The sequence below is a fragment of the Psammomys obesus genome, unplaced genomic scaffold, assembly GCF_907164565.1.
Source record: "Psammomys obesus unplaced genomic scaffold, mPsaObe1.curated_primary_1811, whole genome shotgun sequence".
Lineage (NCBI taxonomy): Eukaryota > Metazoa > Chordata > Mammalia > Rodentia > Muridae > Psammomys > Psammomys obesus.
Window position 1 is genome coordinate 10,954,610 of NW_026585644.1, and position 21,209 is coordinate 10,975,818.

The window sequence follows — 21,209 nt, forward strand, 5'->3', positions numbered from 1 at the left end:
AGGTGCTTTTACATAACCGTGGGACCCAGTCTGTGGGGCTTGAGCAGAGAACCTTTCGGCATCTCTCAAGCTGCTCTACAGGTTCCAACTGGAGGGAATTGACGTATATCCGCCTAGCTTATCCCACCAGCTTTCCATAATCACCGCTTTTTAAAACAGAAAGTCCAACCCCTCTCTATTTTTAATTCAGGAATGCTTGTTGGCTTTTGCTGAGACATTGATTTGATTAGTAGCATTCCGTGGAACTACAGACATGAGATGTTGAGCTCACAAGTGGGTGATTCACTTCTGGGTTCTGAAACGAGAAACGTACCTATCAATGGCGCACTGGAGGCTGGGAGATTCTGAGAAAGCATTTCCTGCCTGCATATAAATGGGACGAGCAATGAAGAAATTTGCTTATGGCCACAGTCTTGAACCCTGGAACCACCCTACAGGTACTCTTCATACAGAAGACAGCTGGGAGTAGATGCTCCTGTACTTGGGCATCCATGTGCTACCTCATTCGTCTACCTGTGATGCGGACGGTGTTGGAAGGGAATCAGAAGATGACAAATTGCTTCTGGTTTTAAAGGAGCTGTTTAGGCTGGGTGCATGCCCAGGGGGACTGGATTTTGTGCCAGAAGCTGACACTTCTTCCCATTATATGACCACATTTTGGCAAACACCCTCCATTGGTGACATCTCCTTTCACCAATGGACTGCAAAATACTTGCTCTGTGAGCCTGAGATGTCCACCCTACACTGTACTGAGCGGGGGAGGGGAAGAACCAGGAAATGAAGCAAGAGTTCGAGAAGATGGCAGTTTTCTCTGCTGGAGAAAGACAAATAAATCCTGCACTCATGTGCAGGATTCCAAGACTCAGAGAGATTCGGTATCATTCAACAACTCTTGAGGAAAAACTGGCCTGTACGAGGTGAGTAGTAAATATCCAAAATGCTGTGGCCCGGAATCTGCTTTTGGCAGTACAGCACCCCTAATCTTCTAACATCCCTGAAGGGAAGAAGGAAATGCACTGGGTTTCAGCATGGTCGATCTGAGCAAAACAGCTCTCGTGCCTCTCTTCTAGGCAGCTGGTGGGTTGTCAGAGCCTGATTCTCATTCCAGATACAGCCCTTGTTCCTTCCCATCTCTGGAAATAACACGGAGCTTCTACTTACACACCACCAAAAAATAATCTAATGTCTTTGGGGGCTGGGAAGGACACCTTGCATATATTAAGCCTCTAGAGATGAGCTTCTGTTGGTCACATTACCTGTGTGCCAACCTCTACCATGAGTGGGAACCCAGCAGGCTGGACAAAGGCCTCACCATGCTCGTCTGCCCCAACACCAGACTTTCTCCCATGCTACAGTCCCAGCTGTCTACTCTGTCTTCCTGAACACCTCTATGGGTCAGGTACTATGTTAGTCCCACTTTACAGATGAGAAAACTGAGGCGTAGAGAGGCTGAAGGATTGGCAGAAGTCACTTAGGAATGTCAGAGACCAAATCAAGCCTTGGCACTGTAGCTGGAGACTCAAGCTCTCTGCCGGTCTCCCTAACCTAATGCCCTTCACACAGTGCAGCTTGGAGCCACGAAGAACACTAGCTGACTTGGGTCTTCCCTGCTACTCCTTCAAACCGTCTAGAATGCAGGGGCGCTGGGCTTCAATACAGAGCCTGCAGTGTGAAAAGACAGACACTCATCTGTAGCCTCCCATTCCTACACTCAAGCCAGGCTGCAGAATGTCATTTTGTGTTTGTTTGAGCATTCCACCATGCAGCCAGAGACAGCCTCTTAGATGGTCTCTGTTCGCTTTCCCAAGCCCAGCACCGGCCCCTCCCTTCCCACTGTCAGTCTCTGCCCATGCCCCTGCAGCCAGCAACCAATGTTTCCCGTCTACCCTCATTATATATTTCATCTAAAGATGCCTGTTCTCCACGTGGCGGCAAGCATATTTTTAGCACAAGCTACATGCCAAGGCAACTTCAGATTTATCATTTCTAATAATAACCTTGGAGCAGAATCCAGTACCCATTCCGCAAATGGGCAAACAGAGGTAGGAGGCTACATCAAGGTCACGAAAGCTAAAATTGCCAAGTCTCTCTGTCATATACAATCCCTGGATTGCTTCCTCTTAACTTCCTGTTTAACGAACCCATCTGAGGCCTGGGAATGCGAGTGCTGTCTAGATGGAGATGCATTTGTGTTTGGGCTGGAGCTTCAGAATACTAACTAGCGGCTTTGGCTCTGCCAGCAGGGCTGTCACCGCCTAGCTTTCTGCAAACCCCTTCTCATTAGTAGGTTTACATGCACAGAGCACTCACTCGGCCCCTCGGTCTACATCTTTCTCTCAGCGCCCAGTGGCAGCTATTCAGCATGCTGAAAGAATTCACTCGATCGCAGAACATTACTGCCTGTAATGCCCGCTGAAATGACTGTAACTCTGGTTCTGATGGCAAATCTTTAGGCTAAGCAGGGCAGAGCTTCCTTCAGCCTCGCATCACTGGAGTGGTTTTCTACCAGTTACCACAAGAGAGCTCAGGTGTCCGGTGGAGGACTGATGTGTTAGCTGGAAAATGTGCTCCTTTGCTGCACTAGAAAGTCCTGCATTAGAAACTGAATTTGAACTTTCCTAAAGGTGCATTTGCCTTCTGGAGAGAGCACAGTGTTTCTGCTACCGCTGTGCATTTTGGTGCTGCAAACTGCAAAGAGGTTGTAATAGTGGGGAAGAGCCCTGGGAGGGAGTTTGAATCCCAGTTCTGCCTCTGTTTATGGTCTCTGATTGTTTTTTCTTCTAAATCTGCAAAGCCACCACTCCCCTATGTACCTCCTGCATTCCTCTGTCAGTTCAAATTTGAAACCTGTGGGAGAGCGCTTGCATGCACACGGCAAGATGCTGTGTTGATGTAAGGGCTTCCTAAAGGTAGACAAACACTCAATGCCAGAGGCAGCAGGGAGCACACAAGCGCTGCGTTTTCAGGGGAGCTACTCTGCATAGAGGCACCCATTGACAGGGGGCACCAGGGAGTGTGACCACAGAAGACAGAGCCGATGTCACAGGGTCAGAGGCAGGCAGCAACACAGCTCAGAAGTGTTCTGAAATCTGCTTGGCACACCGTGGGTGCTCATAAACATGACAAAGACTGCAGCTAAGGACCTCTTTGGAAAAGAAAGATAGCTGTTAGGAAAGAGACTGGGGCTGAGAGAGAAAATTCCTGGAAGCCTGGCTTGTAGGACGGCCAGTTGAGCAAAGACAGCCACCCCACCCTGTTGTCCTACCTGAATATGCGTTATGTGTCTGCTCAACAGCAGAGAGTGAACTGAGAGGAACTTAGTGGAGGTCACACTAGGCTCCCCTTTACCTTCCCCCCTTCCCTCACCCTGCCATTTGTTTCCCTTTCCCTAATTGGTATCCTTCAGGAATTCCACAGAATCACACTTCTTTTATTTTTCCTGCATCAGATTCTCACCAGAGATAATTCCCTGATCCCAGTGGGTGGCTCCCTGCCTTAGCTACACCATCTCTAACAGCGCCTGGCATTTGGTGTAAAGCTGCCGCCTTTAACAGGCTTTGCACTTGGGCTCAGCTCCTGTGTGCTGCGTTCACCACACCAGAAACATACATGAACCACAGCACGGCCACCTGCATCAAGATCCAACTTGGTGCACGTGGCAGGAGAGTGGCAGCTGTGACCAGGAGATTATACACATAATATCAATCAGGGAATTTCCCTTTAAACTTGTGCAGCGTAAGCCTGCCTGGGCCGATTCAATATTCATAAGCGGGAAGTGGAGATGGCATTTCTGTTTCGCCAAGAGCAATAGCTATTTATCATGGCGAACGACTGAAACAGTTGTACCTACAGTGCTTTCCTCGCTGCTGTAAATTACAGTATACAGAAGATTAAACTTAAGCCTAATGCTACCCTTGAGCTTCAACAGCTGAGTCCTATAAATGGATACCCGTGAAGAGAAGGGAGTCTTGTTCCTGGTTACTATTTAAAAGTGTATCTCTATTAAAAGCTTGTCTAAAACATAAATTTACCAGGCAGCCTGCCCCTGCCTTGAGCAGGCACTTCCACAGGCCACTGACTGGTAGAGGCCCATCAAATGACACAGAGACTTGACCTCAGCAGGGGCAGGAGTGAAAAGGATGCAGAGGGCCACCCAGAGTCCCCGATAAACACTCCCTCACCCTCTGCCAGTGGGACCCAGGCTGGAAGTGGGACAGAGGGGCTCTGCCAGTCATAGAGAGAGACCTTCAGAAGTAAAAATATCCCAGACCCCAAAATGCTGCAGAGAATTTCTTCTGGTGTTCAATGACCTGGAAAGTATCAGGGAACTCTCCGAACTATAGCTACAACCCACAATTTCCTAATTACAGTTAACTCTCCCAGTCCTTGCTCCTTAATGTGAGGACTGTGGAGTAAAAGCACGGGATCACCCAGGGGAGCTATTACCAAATCAGAATCTATGCTCTAGCAAGAGCATAGGTCTGTATGTGCATTGAGGTTTGAGAAGCTAGTATAGATAAACAGGTGCCAGGATGAAAGAACCCCTCTGATAGTCCCACCGGAAATCATGACAAATAACACATATGATTGTGAAAACAGGGCCCTGGTAGTGGGCCACAGGATTCTAAGTTCTACTTTCAGAATACATTTTATTATTCTTTTACATCTTTCATTTATTTATTTATTTATTTATTTATTTATTTATTTATTTATTTATTCTTTGCTTTATATCCCTGTTGCAGCCCCCTCACCCTCTGAATACATTTTAAAATGAACTTGAGATATAGGTGTTTATGGGCCATGAATAAATGAATGTTTCACTCTACACCGGAGAGATGTCCCAAATAAGTCAAGGTATAAAACGCAGTGAATTAGCAAAAAGCTCAGGCCTTCCACAGTAGCCATTGTGTCTCCAATCCTTCCATTATTAAGTAGTTTAACATTGCACTGCCAGTGTTTTAGGTTGCAATTAGCAGTTCATTCTAAGTGGTAAAGTATGCAAAGGCCTCTGTGTTGTTTGAGAAGACACAGATTCTGTGTAACTTCAATTTTTATTAGGAAAAAAAAACCCTATAGTTCAATATGCATGATAAAATGTAGTAATCACTAAATAAATAGAAATTGTAAAATAAAATCTAAAGTACGGGGACAGAGAAAAAGCAAGATAAACAAATATAAATTAAAAGAAAGAAATAAGTACAAGTATATTAAGAAATCACAATAAATGTAAATGGATAAAACTCACCTATTAAAAGACATTAGCAGATGGGTCTCTTAAAAAGCTAGATATATGCCAGGCATGGTAATCCTAGCACTCAGGGAAGCAGAGGCAGGTGGATCACTGTGAGTTTGAGGCCAGTCTGTTCTACCAAGCAAGTCCAGGACAGCCAAAGCTACACAGTGAAAGAAACCCTGTCTCAAAAAGCAAAAAAAAAAAAAAAAGCTATATGTTGCCTATAGGAAAAGTTCCTAAAAGAAAATAACATCAAAAAATTGAAAATAAAGACTTGGTAGAGATAAGTGAGACAAATACAAATTAACCAAAAGATGGTTGGATAGCAGTGTTGTTCAGATAAAACAGAACCATAGGCAAATTAATCACCCAAGGTACAAAGACACCAACCACTAGAAAGGTTTGATTCAAGGCAGTATGTGCTTAACCAAACAGCCTCAAAACTGTAAAGTAAAGCCATTAGGGTTACAGGAAAGAGTGGAATTTTACAACCACTACAGGAGATTGATAGCAGCTCCACTGCCAGAAACTACAGTGTAAGCAACAACATGGTTAGGACATACAACATGAGAACAAAAATAATAAATATACTCAACCCTATACCCAAACGAAAGCTGTGTAAATTTTCCAACACGGAAAATTGCCACTACATACAGAAACTGTCCCTACTCTTGCTAATCTCTAAGGAAGTATACAGTATGTTATAAACAGAATAGCATAGTTAATATTCTTGGACCATCACAAATTAAACCAGACATCAAAATTAAAACAGTAGTAAACCCCTGCCCCGATACGTTTTATGATTGAAAAATAAAACCACACACCTGAGTTGCCAGTTATTAGCAGTGCAGTGTACTTTGGTATGTGTGGTCTCTCAGCTGTAGCACAAGAAACAGGAAACTCTCAGCTCATTATGGCTGCACTATTTTGACTTTGAACTAAATTCTGGCCTGAGAGGTGGATGAAGTAAGAGGAAAGAAGGCATATACATAAATTCATCACAACTTTGTCCTACAGCAAAGAAGCTGTGTTTGGTACACTCTCCAGACTGTGTCCTATTTAGACACATTATACTCAATAGGTCTCACCAATGCTGGTTGGACAAACAGACTGTTTGTCCAGTCTGGCACCTGAGAAAAGGAGCTGTTCAACTAACTGGGCATCTTATAATTAATGCCATCCTAGAATCAAGAAAACAGTTTGTATGGCTTGCTCTTTCACAGAGCTAAGAACTTCTGAAAAGCAAGTAAGGAAGGCTGCTGTGGTGGTTTGAACAGGAATGGGCCTCACATATTCCAATGCTTGGTCATTAGGGAGCAGAGCAGTGTAGCTCTTCAGGGATTAGGAGGTGTGGCTTCACTGGAGTGGGTGTGGCCTTGTAGGAGGACGTGTGTCACTGTGGGTGGGCTTTGGAGCTTTAAAGCCCAAACCAGTCCAGTGCTCACTCTCCTGCTGCCTAAGGATATGATTTAGAAAGCTCAGTTCCTTTTCCAGCACCATATCTGCCTGTGTGCTGCCATGCTGACAATGGACTAAACCTCTGAAACTGTAAGCAAGCCCCCCCTTAAATGCTCTCCTTTATAAGAGTTGCCATGGTCATGGTGTCTCCTCACAGCCACAGAATATTGACTGAGACAGCTGCACAGGTATACACAGGAAAAATACAGGGTATGTGCCTACAGATGAGAGCACTAGCTCATGAAATTACTGCAAGTAGCCCGAACCAGATGGCTGTCTTCTCCCTACAAAGATACTGCCCATCCAACACAATTCCAGCACCAGCCACAGTGAGTCAAATATCAAAAGACCACACTGGAGGTGGAGGTGTTTAGTGGTTACATGCTTATCCAATATGTACAAAGTCCTGGGTTCCATCCCTAGCAACGTGTGTGCGGGCACACACGCGCACTCTCTCTCTCACGCACGCGCACACACACACACACACAGAGGCACACAGGCATACATGCACACACACACATATGGAGAGGGAGAGGAAGAGAGGCAGAGAAAGAGAATCCAAACTTTAAAAAAGGATGCATGCAGAGTTGCATCATATCAATGACAGGCCTGCAAGTTCTGTGGATAAGTGGGAGTGGGTGATGAGTGGACAAAGAAGACAAGAAGGACCATCAGAGCTCTCTAGGATGAGCACTGGGTAGTGAAGGTCTTGCTGTTTCTTACATAATACATGGACAGAGCAGAGTGGCTTTCGGGGAGCAGACCCCTCCACCCTTGGCCTCCTCACTGCTCTTCCAGCCTCTCTTATCACCATCAGCCCCTTCAAAAAACAAAGGTTGATCATAAGAACTGGAGGTTCCTCATCAACAGTCACTAGAGTCTCACAAGGTGAACGTCACAGGCTCTAGAACATTGCAGGGTTCTGGGCTGAAGTGGCAGAATCTCAATGGCACTCCTGTCCACCCCCTGTCCACTTGCATTGATAAGGGGCTATCACATGAACTTGGGAATAGTGCTACCACCAGGATGATGCTAGACACCACCAGAGCTGATGGTAAAGTGGGCCAGTGGGTTAGGGCTCAGCCAATGCAAGTTTCCTGGTAACTGAGGTGTTCCCCAGAGGGCTGCCTAGTTAGGAAGCTTACCTTCTGTAAGAAAGGACTCATTTTAGAAGGTTGTATATTAAGTAGAGGCTGCCACTTATGCAGAAGAGCAGAAAACCTCTCCAGAGGTGCCTTAGGAAAACGCACCTCTGGAGAAAGTTCAGGAAGAAATAACGCAAGGGGAGGAAAGCTAAGTATCTATGATGCCAATAAAGAAATAAATCACAGTAGTCAACCCTGCCTTCAACAACAATTTGTAGTTCCAGTGCCGCAGGACAAAGACTACAGCTGCTTTTTCAGGAACCAAATTATGATTAATTCCATGGGAAGTGGGATTCGTCGTGAAATTGCTGACTTACTCTTTCACAGTTATTCTCCCCATCTGCATGTCCCCTTGGACCTATTTATTTCCCAAGTGTCTCCTATGCAGCATTCCCTAATTTGCATTCATTTTTCAGAAGTGCCTGTCTGGGAAAGAGCATGGGGAGAGTCCCACACAACTGTGCTCTCTGGAGCTACCTTGATGGTAGGAGGCCCTTCACTGCGAAATGCCCCATCAGCCTTTCCCAGAGGGAAAGAAAGGCAGGCCTGCCATACAGAATGTGCTTGTGCCCGATTTCAGACAAAAAGGCCTGGAAGGCTCTGCCACATCCCTGAAGCCAGATGCACATGGCATCTAGGACGTGACACTTCCGGAGGAAGCAGTCAGTGACCTTGCCAGAAGAAAACACAGACTGTGGAGTGTAGCAGATTAGCCATGAGTGAGGTTCTGACACCGGGGGTGTGAAATGACAATTGTGTAGAATCATGACCACTATTATAAGCCCTTCTGCTGATCAAGTACAGCACACGTGGCTGGGAGGATGAAGAGCTCTCCCCACAGCCAGATCCCTGTCCAGGATGAGGAACAGCCTTTGCCTCACTGTACAGTCATCAGATGCAGCTGGGAGCACATCATTAGGACAAACATACCCTACTGGTATTGCTGCTGTCATTGCTGGGTAGGGTATATGGATGCACTCAGTAAGAACGACTGATTCTAACGTGTAGCGGATATGCTTTTGCTTGGCGCTTTAAAGCCCTAACAGCTGCTTTGCGGCTCTAGGAGGCAAGTCTGGCACCATTTCTCAAGGACATGTGTCCAGCAAACTCGTGCTTTCTGTTTACTGATTCGGTCTTTCAGGGAAGGAACATTGGGAGGAGCTGCCCTGCTCATCCCTAAGGATGGGGACAATTCCAAAAGGACCTTTTGAAGCAGCACTGGCAACTTTTACTTGGATTTAAATAAAGCAATGACTGTTGCCCTAATTCAGTGCTGAGGAATGGAGTGTATGGGAGCCGCCTGCACTGTGCGGATGTGCCAGGGATGACTCAGAAGCCAGGGGTCACGTTACAGCACAAAGCCCTCCAGAAATCAGCTGTGGCCACAGATCAAAGCGCTTGCTCCCAGCACTTGCTGAGAACGGATGTCTGTCCTGCATCAGCCCTTCCAACTGTGTCTGAATGGAGACAGGCATTCACTTTCAAGTAGCAGACCTTCCGACTGAATGTACTTGCTCGCCTGGGCAAGCTGGTTTTCCTTCTTCTGAGATTCATTTGAAAACTAAATCTACTGAGCACTAATTTTCTTTGACCCAGCACTCATTGTGTTAACTCAGGGGACTTAATTTTTTTTTTATTACATGATTGATTGATTTAGTTCGTGCACGTGAGTGCATACCATAAAGCATGTGCAGAAGTCGAAGAACAACTTCTGGAGTCCTTCTCCTTCCCCCATGTGAGTTCCTGGAATTAAACTTCAGTCATTATGCTTGGAAGCAAGTGCTTTTACCCAGTGAGTCATGCTGTAGCCACAAAGGGATTTAGTAGTGAACACAACAGAGTTCCTGGTGACTGGAAACTCCTAGTCACATGTGTGAGTATGTACATGAGTGCATGTGTGTGCACCCATGCTAGAAGACAGCTGGTAAGTATTTGCACTAGCCAACATAAATACTAACATTGGTGAAACAGCAGGTGCCAAGAGCACTTTAATTGGCGATGGGAGAAATCCTTCCTTTTATCTCTCTGCCCGTTTATCACAAACTCCTGTGAGTATCTTCCAAAAGTCAACAAATGTGCCCCACGCTGAGACTCACGACTGTGAAGGCACAGGACCAGCCCTCTGCACCTCCCTGCCCAGCACAGGAACTCTACAGCAGTGGAGGCAGAAGGCAGAGGTGCCAGGTGACAGTTTATCTGGGTGGCTCAGCACAATCACAGGTCAAACACTTAGGGTACTCCAGTCTGAAAGGAGGTCTACGAGTGATGTAAGTATGAAGCCACCTGCACTTAAGGAAGAATACGCCAAGGAAAATAGAATGATTATTAAACTTGAGCTGGCCAGTCCAATGCCCTCCTCTCTTTTCTCCTGTTACCCAACTTCTTGGCATTGGACAGTCTATGAAACACGTTCTCTCTTGGTTTCCACATCTCCAACCTGCCAAATCACTGGTCATTCCCCTCTTGTGGAACACTAAATAAATGTCCATTCCTGCCTTTCCTAATCCAGTCCAATCCAACCCAATCCAATCCCACCCAAACCAAACTAACCCAACCCAGGGGAACCAAATCCGTCAGCAAGTCCTATTACTATAATCCCAAAATGAATCTCAAGCCACCCTCTCTTTTCTCTTTATCCCATCCAGGCATACACCTGGACCTCTCTCATTAGCCACACATTAGTCCTGTGTTTCCCAGGACGCATGGCGCCTTGGCAAGAATGGCTTCTAAGAAACACAAACCACACTTATTAGCGCTCCCTAGGTCAGACTCTCCAGGGTCTTCCAATCACACTCTGAAAAAAAAAAAAAAAAAAAACAGCCTCCAGATTCTGGCACCCATGACAGCTCTCGTGGCTCTGAATCCCCCAGCCCCACCTTTGCCCTTGCTGCATTCTCTACTGGGAGGGACCCTCTTGGACCAGCTCCTCGTGTGTTCTGAGTATGTTCATGCTATGCAGCAAAGCAGGTCATAAAGTCAACCATCCCAGGCTCTTCTCACTGTATATGCAGCTCTGGGACAACACTTGCACACAGTTGGTGGTAAATAAAACATACATAAGTGCATCAAAACTAGGGAGTTCCGGTTTCAAGAAACTGAGCCCTATACAATTATGAGTAGAGGGTATTTGTTTACTTCCGTGTGTGTTTGCACACAGGAGCTATGTACATGTAGAGGCCAGAGGCCAACCTTGAGTATTGTTCCTCAGGCACCTCCCCCCTTTTGTTTAAAGACGGAGTCTTTCAGTGAGCACAGGGCCACACCATCTCCCCCTCTCCAGTACGGGGAATACCAGTGTGTCAGGTGTTGGACACAGGCTTACAGGGCAAGTGCTTTACTGCCTGGGCCATCTCCCCAGACCTGGACGCTCACCTTCAGTTAAAGGTGGGTTGGGTGTGGTCATGCATGCCTTTGATCCCAGCACTTGGGAAGCAGGGGCAGTTGGATCTCCGTGAGTTCGAGGCCAGGCTGGTCTACAAAGTGAGTTCAGGGACAGTGAAGACTGTTATGCTAAGAAACCCTGCCTAAAAAAAAAAAAAAAAGTGGATTGCATTTCTCCAAGGTTCCAAAGATCGTACTGTTCTACATTTGTTATAAGCTTATTTGCCACAGTACTGTTAGCCTCATAGAGACACATAAATGGGTATTTCACTGAATGTGGAATTATCTATTGTTCATGGGTCCCATGGGCATGCGTATTTGTTGGAGGTCAGCAAGACCCTGCAGGCAGAAAGGATGAGAGAACACAGAGTGCCCATGTCATCTTTTCTACAAGCTTATTTCTCTCTCTCTCCTTTCTGATACCCAAAGGTCTATTTCAAATGCGGCAGCCAACCTTAAACACATTCATGACTACCCATTTATCCGTCCCATCTCTTCTCACATCCACCCACACCAACAGGCAGTGAAGATTAGCACCATAACCTAGCAAGGTGCTAAAGAGAAATACAGCACCTGTAATTTCCCCAGTTCTGCTGAGGAACAGACACAACCTGCCTGTGCCCCAGGTCAGTTGTGGTATTGCAGGAAGTCTAAAAGCAAACCCTCACCCAGTGCAAAGAGGAACACGCTCTGGAGGCCAGGCCAGAGTCTGCTTCGGCTACTCATGCTACTCATCCTGACCTCACAACACATCTCTTAAGTGCTCAAAGTCTCCCTTCCATGTGTGTGAGATACGGAGAACACAGAGTTCCTTGGGATGATTGCGGAGCTAAATAAGGCAGAAAAATGCTCACTAAAGGCCTGAGCTTTATTGTTCTACTTCCGTCTGTAAGGAGAAGAGCCAGGCTTACAGACTAGGTAGATGCTAAGTTCTTGATCCAGCATTAAATCTAATTTGAGCATCTGTGAGTTCATAATTTATTAAAAAAATGTTTTTTGCTTGACACAGTATCTCCCTATATATCCTAAGATGGCCTTGAACTCAGAATCTCCCTGCTTTAATATCCCAAGTGCAGGGATCACTGGTGTGAGTCACCATATCCACCTCCAAATATAAAAAATTACCTAGTACAAAAAATAGTTTTACTCAGTTGTAGAGTCTTTTGGTTGTAATCCTTGACTTGGGGTATAGTAATTTAGTAATCAGCCAGCCCCCCCCTTCTTTCCTGAGATCTGTGATCTCTCTCTCTCTCTCTTTCTCTCTCTCTCTCTCTCTCTCTCTCTCTCTCTCTCTCATGGATGGGGGAGGGCTCTCCTTCAGGTCCACTATAGGAATTTTCTTAAGGTACATGGTGTGATTGCACTTTGCCAGGGACCCAGGAAAGAAGGGATAGAAAATCACAGCAGACATTTTTATGGTCATAAGAACAGAACAGATATGTATGATCTGCCCCAGGAGTTCATCTGGGATCTGGATACAATGATCAAATTAAAGCTTGAAAAAAAAATTAACAATATGAAGTCTACACAAGTTCACACACTTTTGCCAAGTCTATTAATTAATGCTGCCAGCTTGACAAGAAATATATTCAACGAGACAAACTTCCTTTAGTTATTTTATACTTCTTTGGTGTGAAAGAAAGGACAAACCTGGTTTTACAAATGACAATTAATGATAAAATAAGAAAACAGAAAATTCACCTTAAAAATCAAAACTAACTCAATTGACATAAAAAAAAAACCCAAGCCCTGTGCTGTGGCAATCAGCAGCATCAGAAAGGAAGCCCTGGCAGGCTAATTAACTGGTGCCAATACCCCTGATGCCCCAGGAAGCCCAGGGGCACTGACATCAGCAGGGGCTGACTCCCTCTGGGGCTCAGAAGCACATGTGGTTTGTCATTTCTTCAACTCCAGGTCACCTAGAGAGAGACAGAATTAAAAAAATAATAATCTCAGGAAGCCTTGGAACCTCATTAATTAGGCTCCCCCACGCAGCACTGCAGGGCGGGTGGCTGCCTGTCCCCAACCAGTGCTGGCATCTGGATGTGCACAGAAGGAAGGGGGTGCCAGCCAGGACATGCCGCGCCTCACTCCAGGAGCCAGTTCCCACACTCATCTATTCTGCCACTCTCTGCTGTAGCTCACACTTCATTAAATTCTACCGCATCACATCAACATGCAAAACAACTATTTGAAGGGCATTCAAAAATACATAATCAGAAAGGGAATAAAACCTCTCTGAGAAAGGGGTGGGTGAGCAGAGGCCTCTCCTGTCTAGTCAATGACATCCAGGTTCTTTGGTGCTAAACCACGTTTTTAAGGCACAGCGACAGAGGGGGATTGTCTCTGTCTGATGGGTGGGGCCCGGAGCTCTGCTGACAGGCCGGTCACCAAGGGCTGCTTGCACATGCCTGTAGGATCTGTATGGTTTCTTCTGCTTTCTGTTCTAATTTTCATTTGGAAGCGGGTAGCTCTGCAGCTTTAGCAACTTTTCTATGTGCTGTGTTTTCCACTTTGCATATACCTGTGGCACAGAAATGACCTCTTCTTTCTTTTTACTCTTTTAAAAGCATTCACTTGGATCCAGTAACTTGGCCCAAAGCTGGCAAAAGCTCTTGCTTCCAATCTTCATGACAGGGCTCAACTGACTCCAGCAAGTCTGCAGGCACACTATGGCACGTGCAGACCCAGTTACCCACAGAATAATAAGCAAAAATAAAGAAAAGTTAAAAGCACTCACTTAATCTATAACCTACTGAGCCCATATGCATAATCAGCCGCTGGCTTTGGACTTATTTTTGTACTGTAAACATCTTTTATTTTTCAGGCATAGAATAATCTCACAAAGACATTTTCACACAAGTACCTAAGGAAAATATACTGATGAGTGGCTCTGTGCAGGCAGAAGTGTCAACTCTGTGTGCGGCTGGGATTCTATAGAGGCTGTTTCTGAGGTTAGTGTACATACGTGTGCAGCACGAACTTGTGCTCGCACACACCCTTTTACTATGGAGAGAAATGGAAACACAGTGAGATTGTACTGTGATGAGTGGGGTGTTATGTTTCAGGCACTGGTCCTCAGAGGTGGACAATCCTGTCCCCTAGGGTGGACTGTAATGCCTGCAGACACTTCAGCCGTCAAGATTAAGGGCAAACCCACAGCTGCTGTTCACATCTAGTAGGTGGTGGCCCGGGAAACTCAACACTCTCCAACCTAGAGGACACACACAGTCAGCCCCACTGGAGGCCAGTGCCAAAGGCCCCGAAGAAAGACCACCTTGATAACAGTTATTCCACAAATATATCAGAAAATAAGGACTGGAAAGAAGTTGAGTTCATTCCTTCACTTAGGCAAATTCTAAGACTTCATAGATGCTTAGCCTAATCCCCAAATAATAATATTATTATTATTGCTGTTGTTGTTTTGTGTGTGTGTGTGTGTGTGTGTGTGTGTGTGTGTGTGTGTGTGTGTGAAAACCATAGGTCAACAGAGGTGTTTTCCTCAGGAGCTGTCCACCTTGTTTTGTCTTGTTTGTTCTCTGACCTAGAGCTCTTTGAACAGGCTAGGCTGGCTGGCCAGTGGGCTCCAGAGATCCACCTCTCTGCCTCCACAGCCCTGGGATTACAGCAGATCTTCCCACAACAGCCTCTTTCATGTGGGTTCTGGGGATCAAACTCTGCTCCTCTTGCTTGAATAACAAGCACTTTACTGACTGAGTTATCTTCCCAGCCCCAGAAAAACAAAAAACAAAACAGTTTTTAAAGACCAACTTTGTTCCACCGCTGTGCTTTCCATATTCAAGCAGGCCTCTCCTTCAGTCACCAAAAAGACTGCATATGATAAACTATTAACCCACGTGAAGAATAAGGAAACTGAAGTGCAGAAAGGCAGACTAACCTGCCAAGGTCACATAGCTAGTAAGGGTCAAAGCTGGGACATAAATCTAGACAAACTGATACTAAAAAGGCACCACTCACCCTGTGCCCTGTCCCACCAAGCTGCAGCCTGGGCTGGACAGCCCAGACAGATAGAGACCACTGCTGAGAGGAGTCACAAACCCAAAGCCAAGTAAACTGTTTGTTTCCTTCTTCCTATTTCCCAGCTGCATCATTTCACCTGTGGAGCTTTGGAGCCCTTGAAATCACTGACCTCTGGGTAGCAGACTGAAAGCATTGGACAGGCTCTGGGGGTGGTAGCTCACTCATGGTACCAAACCCACACGCAGCACAGGAGCTTCTGGAGCAGTGTCAAACCAGCTATTGATGTCTGAGGCACCCGTCGGGGCACAGTGCTGGCAGAAGAGAGATGGTGGCCAGTCCTGGGAAAGGGCTATGCAGTACTCCTGTGAGGCACGATGCCTCTTGTCAGGAGACCCAGAGCTATACTGGAGCTTCACGGCATTTCTAGGGCGATGACCCCAGGGCCTAATGAGAATGTAAACCGATATTTGTGAAGTGCAATCCTCGAGGCTCCTGGCAGATGTAATCACAGTCAGGCAGACTACTCCTGTCTCCAAGGGTAGGAAGCCGCAGTGAATTACAGGCGTGAGCCATGGGCTGACCTCAGAGTGGCATCCCCCGAGACAGCAGGGAGCAAAGACAGGAAGTACTTGGCTAAAGTGGTTTTCCCATTCTTTTCATAAGAAACGTGCAACTTCATAAAAAAAAGAGGAGGAGGCACATTTTATTGACAAGAAAAGCTAACCTTTATTTCCTTACTCCACGCCAGCAAAGTATACATCCTTTCTCCTTTCCTCATGGTAGTTGTGCAGAGCAGGAACCATCATTCTTACTTCCTAGGTGGGAAGAACCAGGCTCAAAAAGAAAAGTAGTGTAATTAGCCCAAGGCTGCACACTAGCAAGTGTGAGTCAGGATTTCAACCTCCACAACTCAGTGAGTTTTCCTTGATGACATTCTATTTTTTCATATTGCTGCTGTGACATTCTGATGTCAGAGGAAGTATATATTTGGTCTCTGTCCCAAGTTCCTGGCAGATGCTTAAATCTGTAACCTCCTTAGTGACAGGTGACATTAACAAGGGGGTGGGGATATCACCTTTTGTTGTGTTTGGGTCTAGGCTTCCCTTTCTTGATAGCCCTGGGGTTTTCTGGAATAAGCATCCTTGTGTGTGCTGATGAGGTGACCAGGACTGCAGACAGTTTCAGTCTGAGGAGGGCTGGTGCTCAGAAAACCACACACAAGTAGAGAACTGGGATTCTCAGTCCCTCTTCAACAGGGCTAGAGACTATACTAAACCCCAAAGCCCAGGCTTTGAATCAGTGTGCAATGGAGCCTCTACAAACACCATGAGTGGCAAAGCTGAGAGAGTCTGGGAGGGTCAATGCAGGCAAGAGCCAGGGGTATAGCTCAACCCCACAGCAACAGAGGGGCCTGTGCTCATGACCTCTGACTCCACTCCACACATTTCTATGTGTCAACCTGAAGCTCTGCCACATCATTTTTGACAGCATGAAGAGTTATAATAACAAGTTAGAGGTCAGCCTGGTCTACATAGCTGGTACTAGGACAGCCAGGGCTAGACAGAGAAACCTTGGTGTCTGTCTGTATGTGCCTGTGTGTATGTGAGAGAGACAGACAGACAGACAGAGACAGAGACAGAGACACAGAGACAGAGACACAGAGAGATAGAAACAGAGTACTCATAAGCAAAGTGTTTCCCTGAGCTCTGTGACTCATTACAGCAAAGTGGGACGTGTGGTATCCCCAAGCCAAACAAAGCGTGAGTAACCTTGGGAGCATTACCTGTGACCGCCATCTAAAATGGAGGACACCTTTATGGGACTGAACCTTTAACTCTACATTTACACTGCATCATAAGGGTCAGAATCCAGTTAAACCGTGCTTGGTGTGGGAAGCGTTTATCCGGTGTGAGAAGTATTGACCGAGAAATAATTTCCTTCTACCATTTTCAGACAAGTACTCACACCTACAGCCATGTGTGCATATGAAGAAACACACACACACACACACACACACACACACATGCACAGAGAAATGCATGCACAGAGAGAGACACACACTTTTTATTTTTTCAATTTAGATCAAATGACCTGTACTCCAACATCATGAATGTCAGCATACAGCTAAGATGGCCTCATCCTGAGGGTGCTGGGAATAGTCCCAGAAGTGCAAAGGAATAATCCTAGCACTGACAGACAACTGCATGGTACGAGGTGGCAAGTGAACAAAGGTTTATGGATATCAGGAAGGAGGAATTCCCTCTACCCGTGGTGGGGGGCAGTGCAGAAAGATGCCACAGAGAGAGGAAGGGGAAGAGGGGAAGGAGGGAGGAGGAGGTGTTGGTAGTTGTCCTGGGGAATCAGAAAAGGCCTGACCAGTGGGTGGGGCTTGAGGCCCTGTCCCGTTTTTTTCTCCCTCCAAAACTCACTTTCCACATATATGCAGAGTTTGCATGGGGCTTCCCACAGACAGGCTATAAGGGACAATGGCTCTGTGGCTACTTCCCTTGCTCTGAGAAGCCACTTGCACTCCAAACCAGGCTCTCTTCTGTCTTGCTTTGAGACCTTGGACACAGCACCCAACCTCTTAAGTTCCAGCTTCCTCAACTCCAAAACGGGTGTACCATTCACACCCACTCCACAGGGCTGCTGAAAGGGTTGTGTTTTCAAAGATATGCAAAGCACCTGGCATGCTGCCCAGCACTTAGCACAATGGCACTCTTATTAACTTACTGAAAACAGTGAGGCTCATCGCACAAGGTAAAGCCGGAAGGAGGAGGAAGAAGCTGTGTTGCACTGTGCTTGTTTGTTCTGGAGATCAAACTCATCTCAGGCAAGCCAGAGAGGCAAGCACGCAACAGCTGACTTACAACTCCAGCCCACAAACACTCTCACAACCCAATGCTTCTGCCCCTCTGAAAGTCTCACACTGAAATCCGAACACAGGACACACGATGGTGTTGGAAGGTGGGGCCTGTGAGAGGCAATGACATCATAAGAGTGGAGTCCTCAAGGATAAGATTTGTGCCATTATGAGGCTCCAGGGAGCTCTTGCCCTCCTTCTGCCACATGAGAATACAGTAAGAAGCGAGCCAGCAGCTAGAAGACAGTCCTCACCAACCTGCGATGCTGGCCAGCATCCTGACCTCAGCTGCAACCTGCAGAATGAGGACTCAATCTCTTGTTTCTAAGCAACCCAGCCTATGATACTGTGGTGTGGCAATCTAGACCGACCAAGGACCATCATGAAAGTATAAGAGACCTTCTGAGGAGAGCTTTAAAAAACCACTTCCCTAAGACTTACCATAGTACTGAGCCGAACCTCCCATTCTCTCTGTCCCCTGAGAGATACCAGTTTTGTATTATTGGAACAGACAACTGGACAAGTGACAGTTCTTTGCTTCAATTTGCCAAGTTACGGGTATGTCCCTATGGCTGTCTGTCAGCTGGTTCAGCAAAAGCTCAGTGCAATTCCAGCTTCAAGTGATGAGGTCAGTAAGCCCAAAGCTCCAGACTAATTTCGGCCTATGCTCAGAACCAGTAGCCACCATGTCATTGGCTTTCTTCCTAGCTGAGACCCAGGTCCAGCACTGAAAGCCGGAGGGTTCAGAGGCCTGGGCATCAGTTACATCAAGCTTCCCCTTCTGGTAGTAGGGCCCCTTTCTCTGAGGAAGAAGTGAGACCCTCATCTTTATCTGGATGCTCCCATCAAAGGCTGCTGGCAAGCTAAATTCCCAGTGACAGTTCTGATGGCTTACAAGTGAGTGTCGGCCCTACCAGGGTGGAGCTTTCCCTCATGTTCACTGTGGCATCTGAGTGCCCAGAGCAGCAGCATCGGCCTCAGTGATGAGCACTCAGGACAATCTGAAGTCCTCACGAGCACCAAACACACAGAGCAGTAGCTCACAGCTCTTCACTGAGGCACAGGTTAGTTGGGACCTCCTTGCCACTGCCACACTTTTGATGGTGTACTGTAGCCTCAGCTGGTAATATCACTGCTGGGCCTCTGACAATCCCCCCTTCAGGAAGGTGTGAGCTTTTTTTCTCTTCCAGGCAAAGAGGGTCATTTGCTATAAAACACAGAGCAAGGCCAGCTCTCATCTAATGCATGCTTAGCCCATTTATGCTCACATTGCTGGAAATGAGCATGCCAGCAATGGACGCACGTACATAAGTCACCTCCTCATGGAAGAGACAAAGAAATACTGTGCTGAACCCCACCTGTCATCACAACCCTTTGTGGAGTACTTCATAGAATCTCCTCTTCCCTGGACTAACTCAAAACAGGGCCCTCCAAAGCTCCAATTCTCTGCCTACTCATTATGATCACAGGGCACAGTACAGTCGGCACCCGGCTTTTATCTATATGTAGATATCACAGACACATATTACCAACGCTCAGCTACTGTATTACCCAAACACATTTACTTCTTTTGTTTCATGACTACTTATCACAGCATGGTGATACTAAAAGGGGTAGGGGAAGTCAGAGCACAGTGCAAGAAAGGGGAAATGCATGTAATTTGCAAAAGCACACTCAACATTATAATTGCTTCTTTTGTTCAAGCATAATGTTGAGTATGCTCCAGAAACAACGGCAGAGGAGGCATTCGGATCCTGTTCATCCAAAGGGGTCACGGTTAAAGAAGACTAGAGAACACTGTCCTGGACCCACTGCACACGACAGCTGTGGGAATCATCTGCTCTAACACTTGGCAAAGATAAGGAAACGGCCACCCAGAGAGGCTAAGTGACTTCTTGTTTAAGGGAGCTGTGTAGCGGTGTCACATGACTTCTGTCTGTCCCCATGTCCCCCTGTACTGAGTGGAGTACATAGCTTGCTACTGATGAAGTCAAGGAATTCCTCACAGCCTCAGAGCCCGGATATTAAGATACTCAGGGAAAAATGAGTTCTTAAGCACACTTTACAAAGAGGGGAGAAGACCTCCTCTTGAAAGGACAAGCAGAATAGTAGGTTTTACCTACGTCCTGAGAGCAGCATCCAATGCCAAGGACACTGTGGCCCCTGTGGCTCCAGCCTCCCTTGTGTGTGCAAATCTGGGGAGTCTTTTCTGTAAGCCCCCTTTGGGGGGAGGGGACAGCAGGATGTTTCCTCAAGCCATTATTCTCCCTTCTTCTCGGCTCCCTGTAAAGGCTGCCACCAAGGCACACAAAGATTTCAGCTTAGTCCCATCTACCAAGGCACGCTGCAGGCTTTCTCCTGTTTGCTCTGACAGGAAGGAGCAAGCGAGCTGGAGGACTGAGATCCCACCAGGTCCCCTGTGTGCAGAGGCAGCAGCCCCAGGGCTACCCAGCTGGGAGCCAGGGGTCACTGGCTATCCATGCATCCACGGGGCGCAGGAGTCCACTTACCGCAGTGCGACTGGAAGACCTGTGGCTTGACGACCTGATTGCAGGCACTGCACACAACCAGATAGAAGTCATCATGTGCTGGATAATGGCCAAATAGGTGCATATCTGGGGGAGAAATGAAAACAGTCGTTTTGTAGAGAAAAAAAAAAGCAATTAAGTCTCAGAAGGTATACAGTTTCCTCTTGGAATTTCTTCCAGGGCAAGATTTTCGCAAGACATACATAGACACAGGGGAACACAGCTTGTCACCACATAGCTACCCAACTTGCAGAGAAACCAAGGCCTTCATGAACCCCTCCTTATCCCCACCCCACCCTGGAAGCTGCCTGTGATAGCTACCAATCTGTTTGGCAGTGTTGGGGAACGACAGAGACAAACGCCACAGCTCAGCCTTGATTGCAGGACCGTGTCAAGCAGAGAGGGAAGAATAGGGCTGGGGTTGAGAAGAGAGATGCCTTGGCCTCAGCTGAAAGGCGCAGCAAGGGCGAAGGGGTCTGCTGAGTGAGCAGCCTGTTCACCGCCATCACTGCTTGAGCTCGTTACTGTTCACTTGGTAAGTAACTCCTCAATATACCAGGGACTGTGTCAGGAGCCAGAGGAGTAAGACTGAGGTCGCTGCTCTCCCGAAGCTTATGGTG

At 46.8% G+C, this 21,209-nt stretch overlaps 1 protein-coding gene across 10 annotated transcripts in view; it reads right to left on the bottom strand.

Annotated features, from left to right (window-relative positions):
* Atxn7l1 (ataxin 7 like 1) overlaps positions 1–21,209 on the bottom strand; it is a 221,819-nt gene that overhangs the window by 125,384 nt on the left and 75,226 nt on the right. For all 10 annotated transcript variants that reach the window (XM_055624508.1, XM_055624440.1, XM_055624476.1 and 7 more), the window contains one exon: positions 20,572–20,676. In XM_055624508.1, coding sequence (XP_055480483.1) covers positions 20,572–20,676 — 105 coding nt within the window. The remainder of the gene's footprint in view (positions 1–20,571; positions 20,677–21,209) is intronic.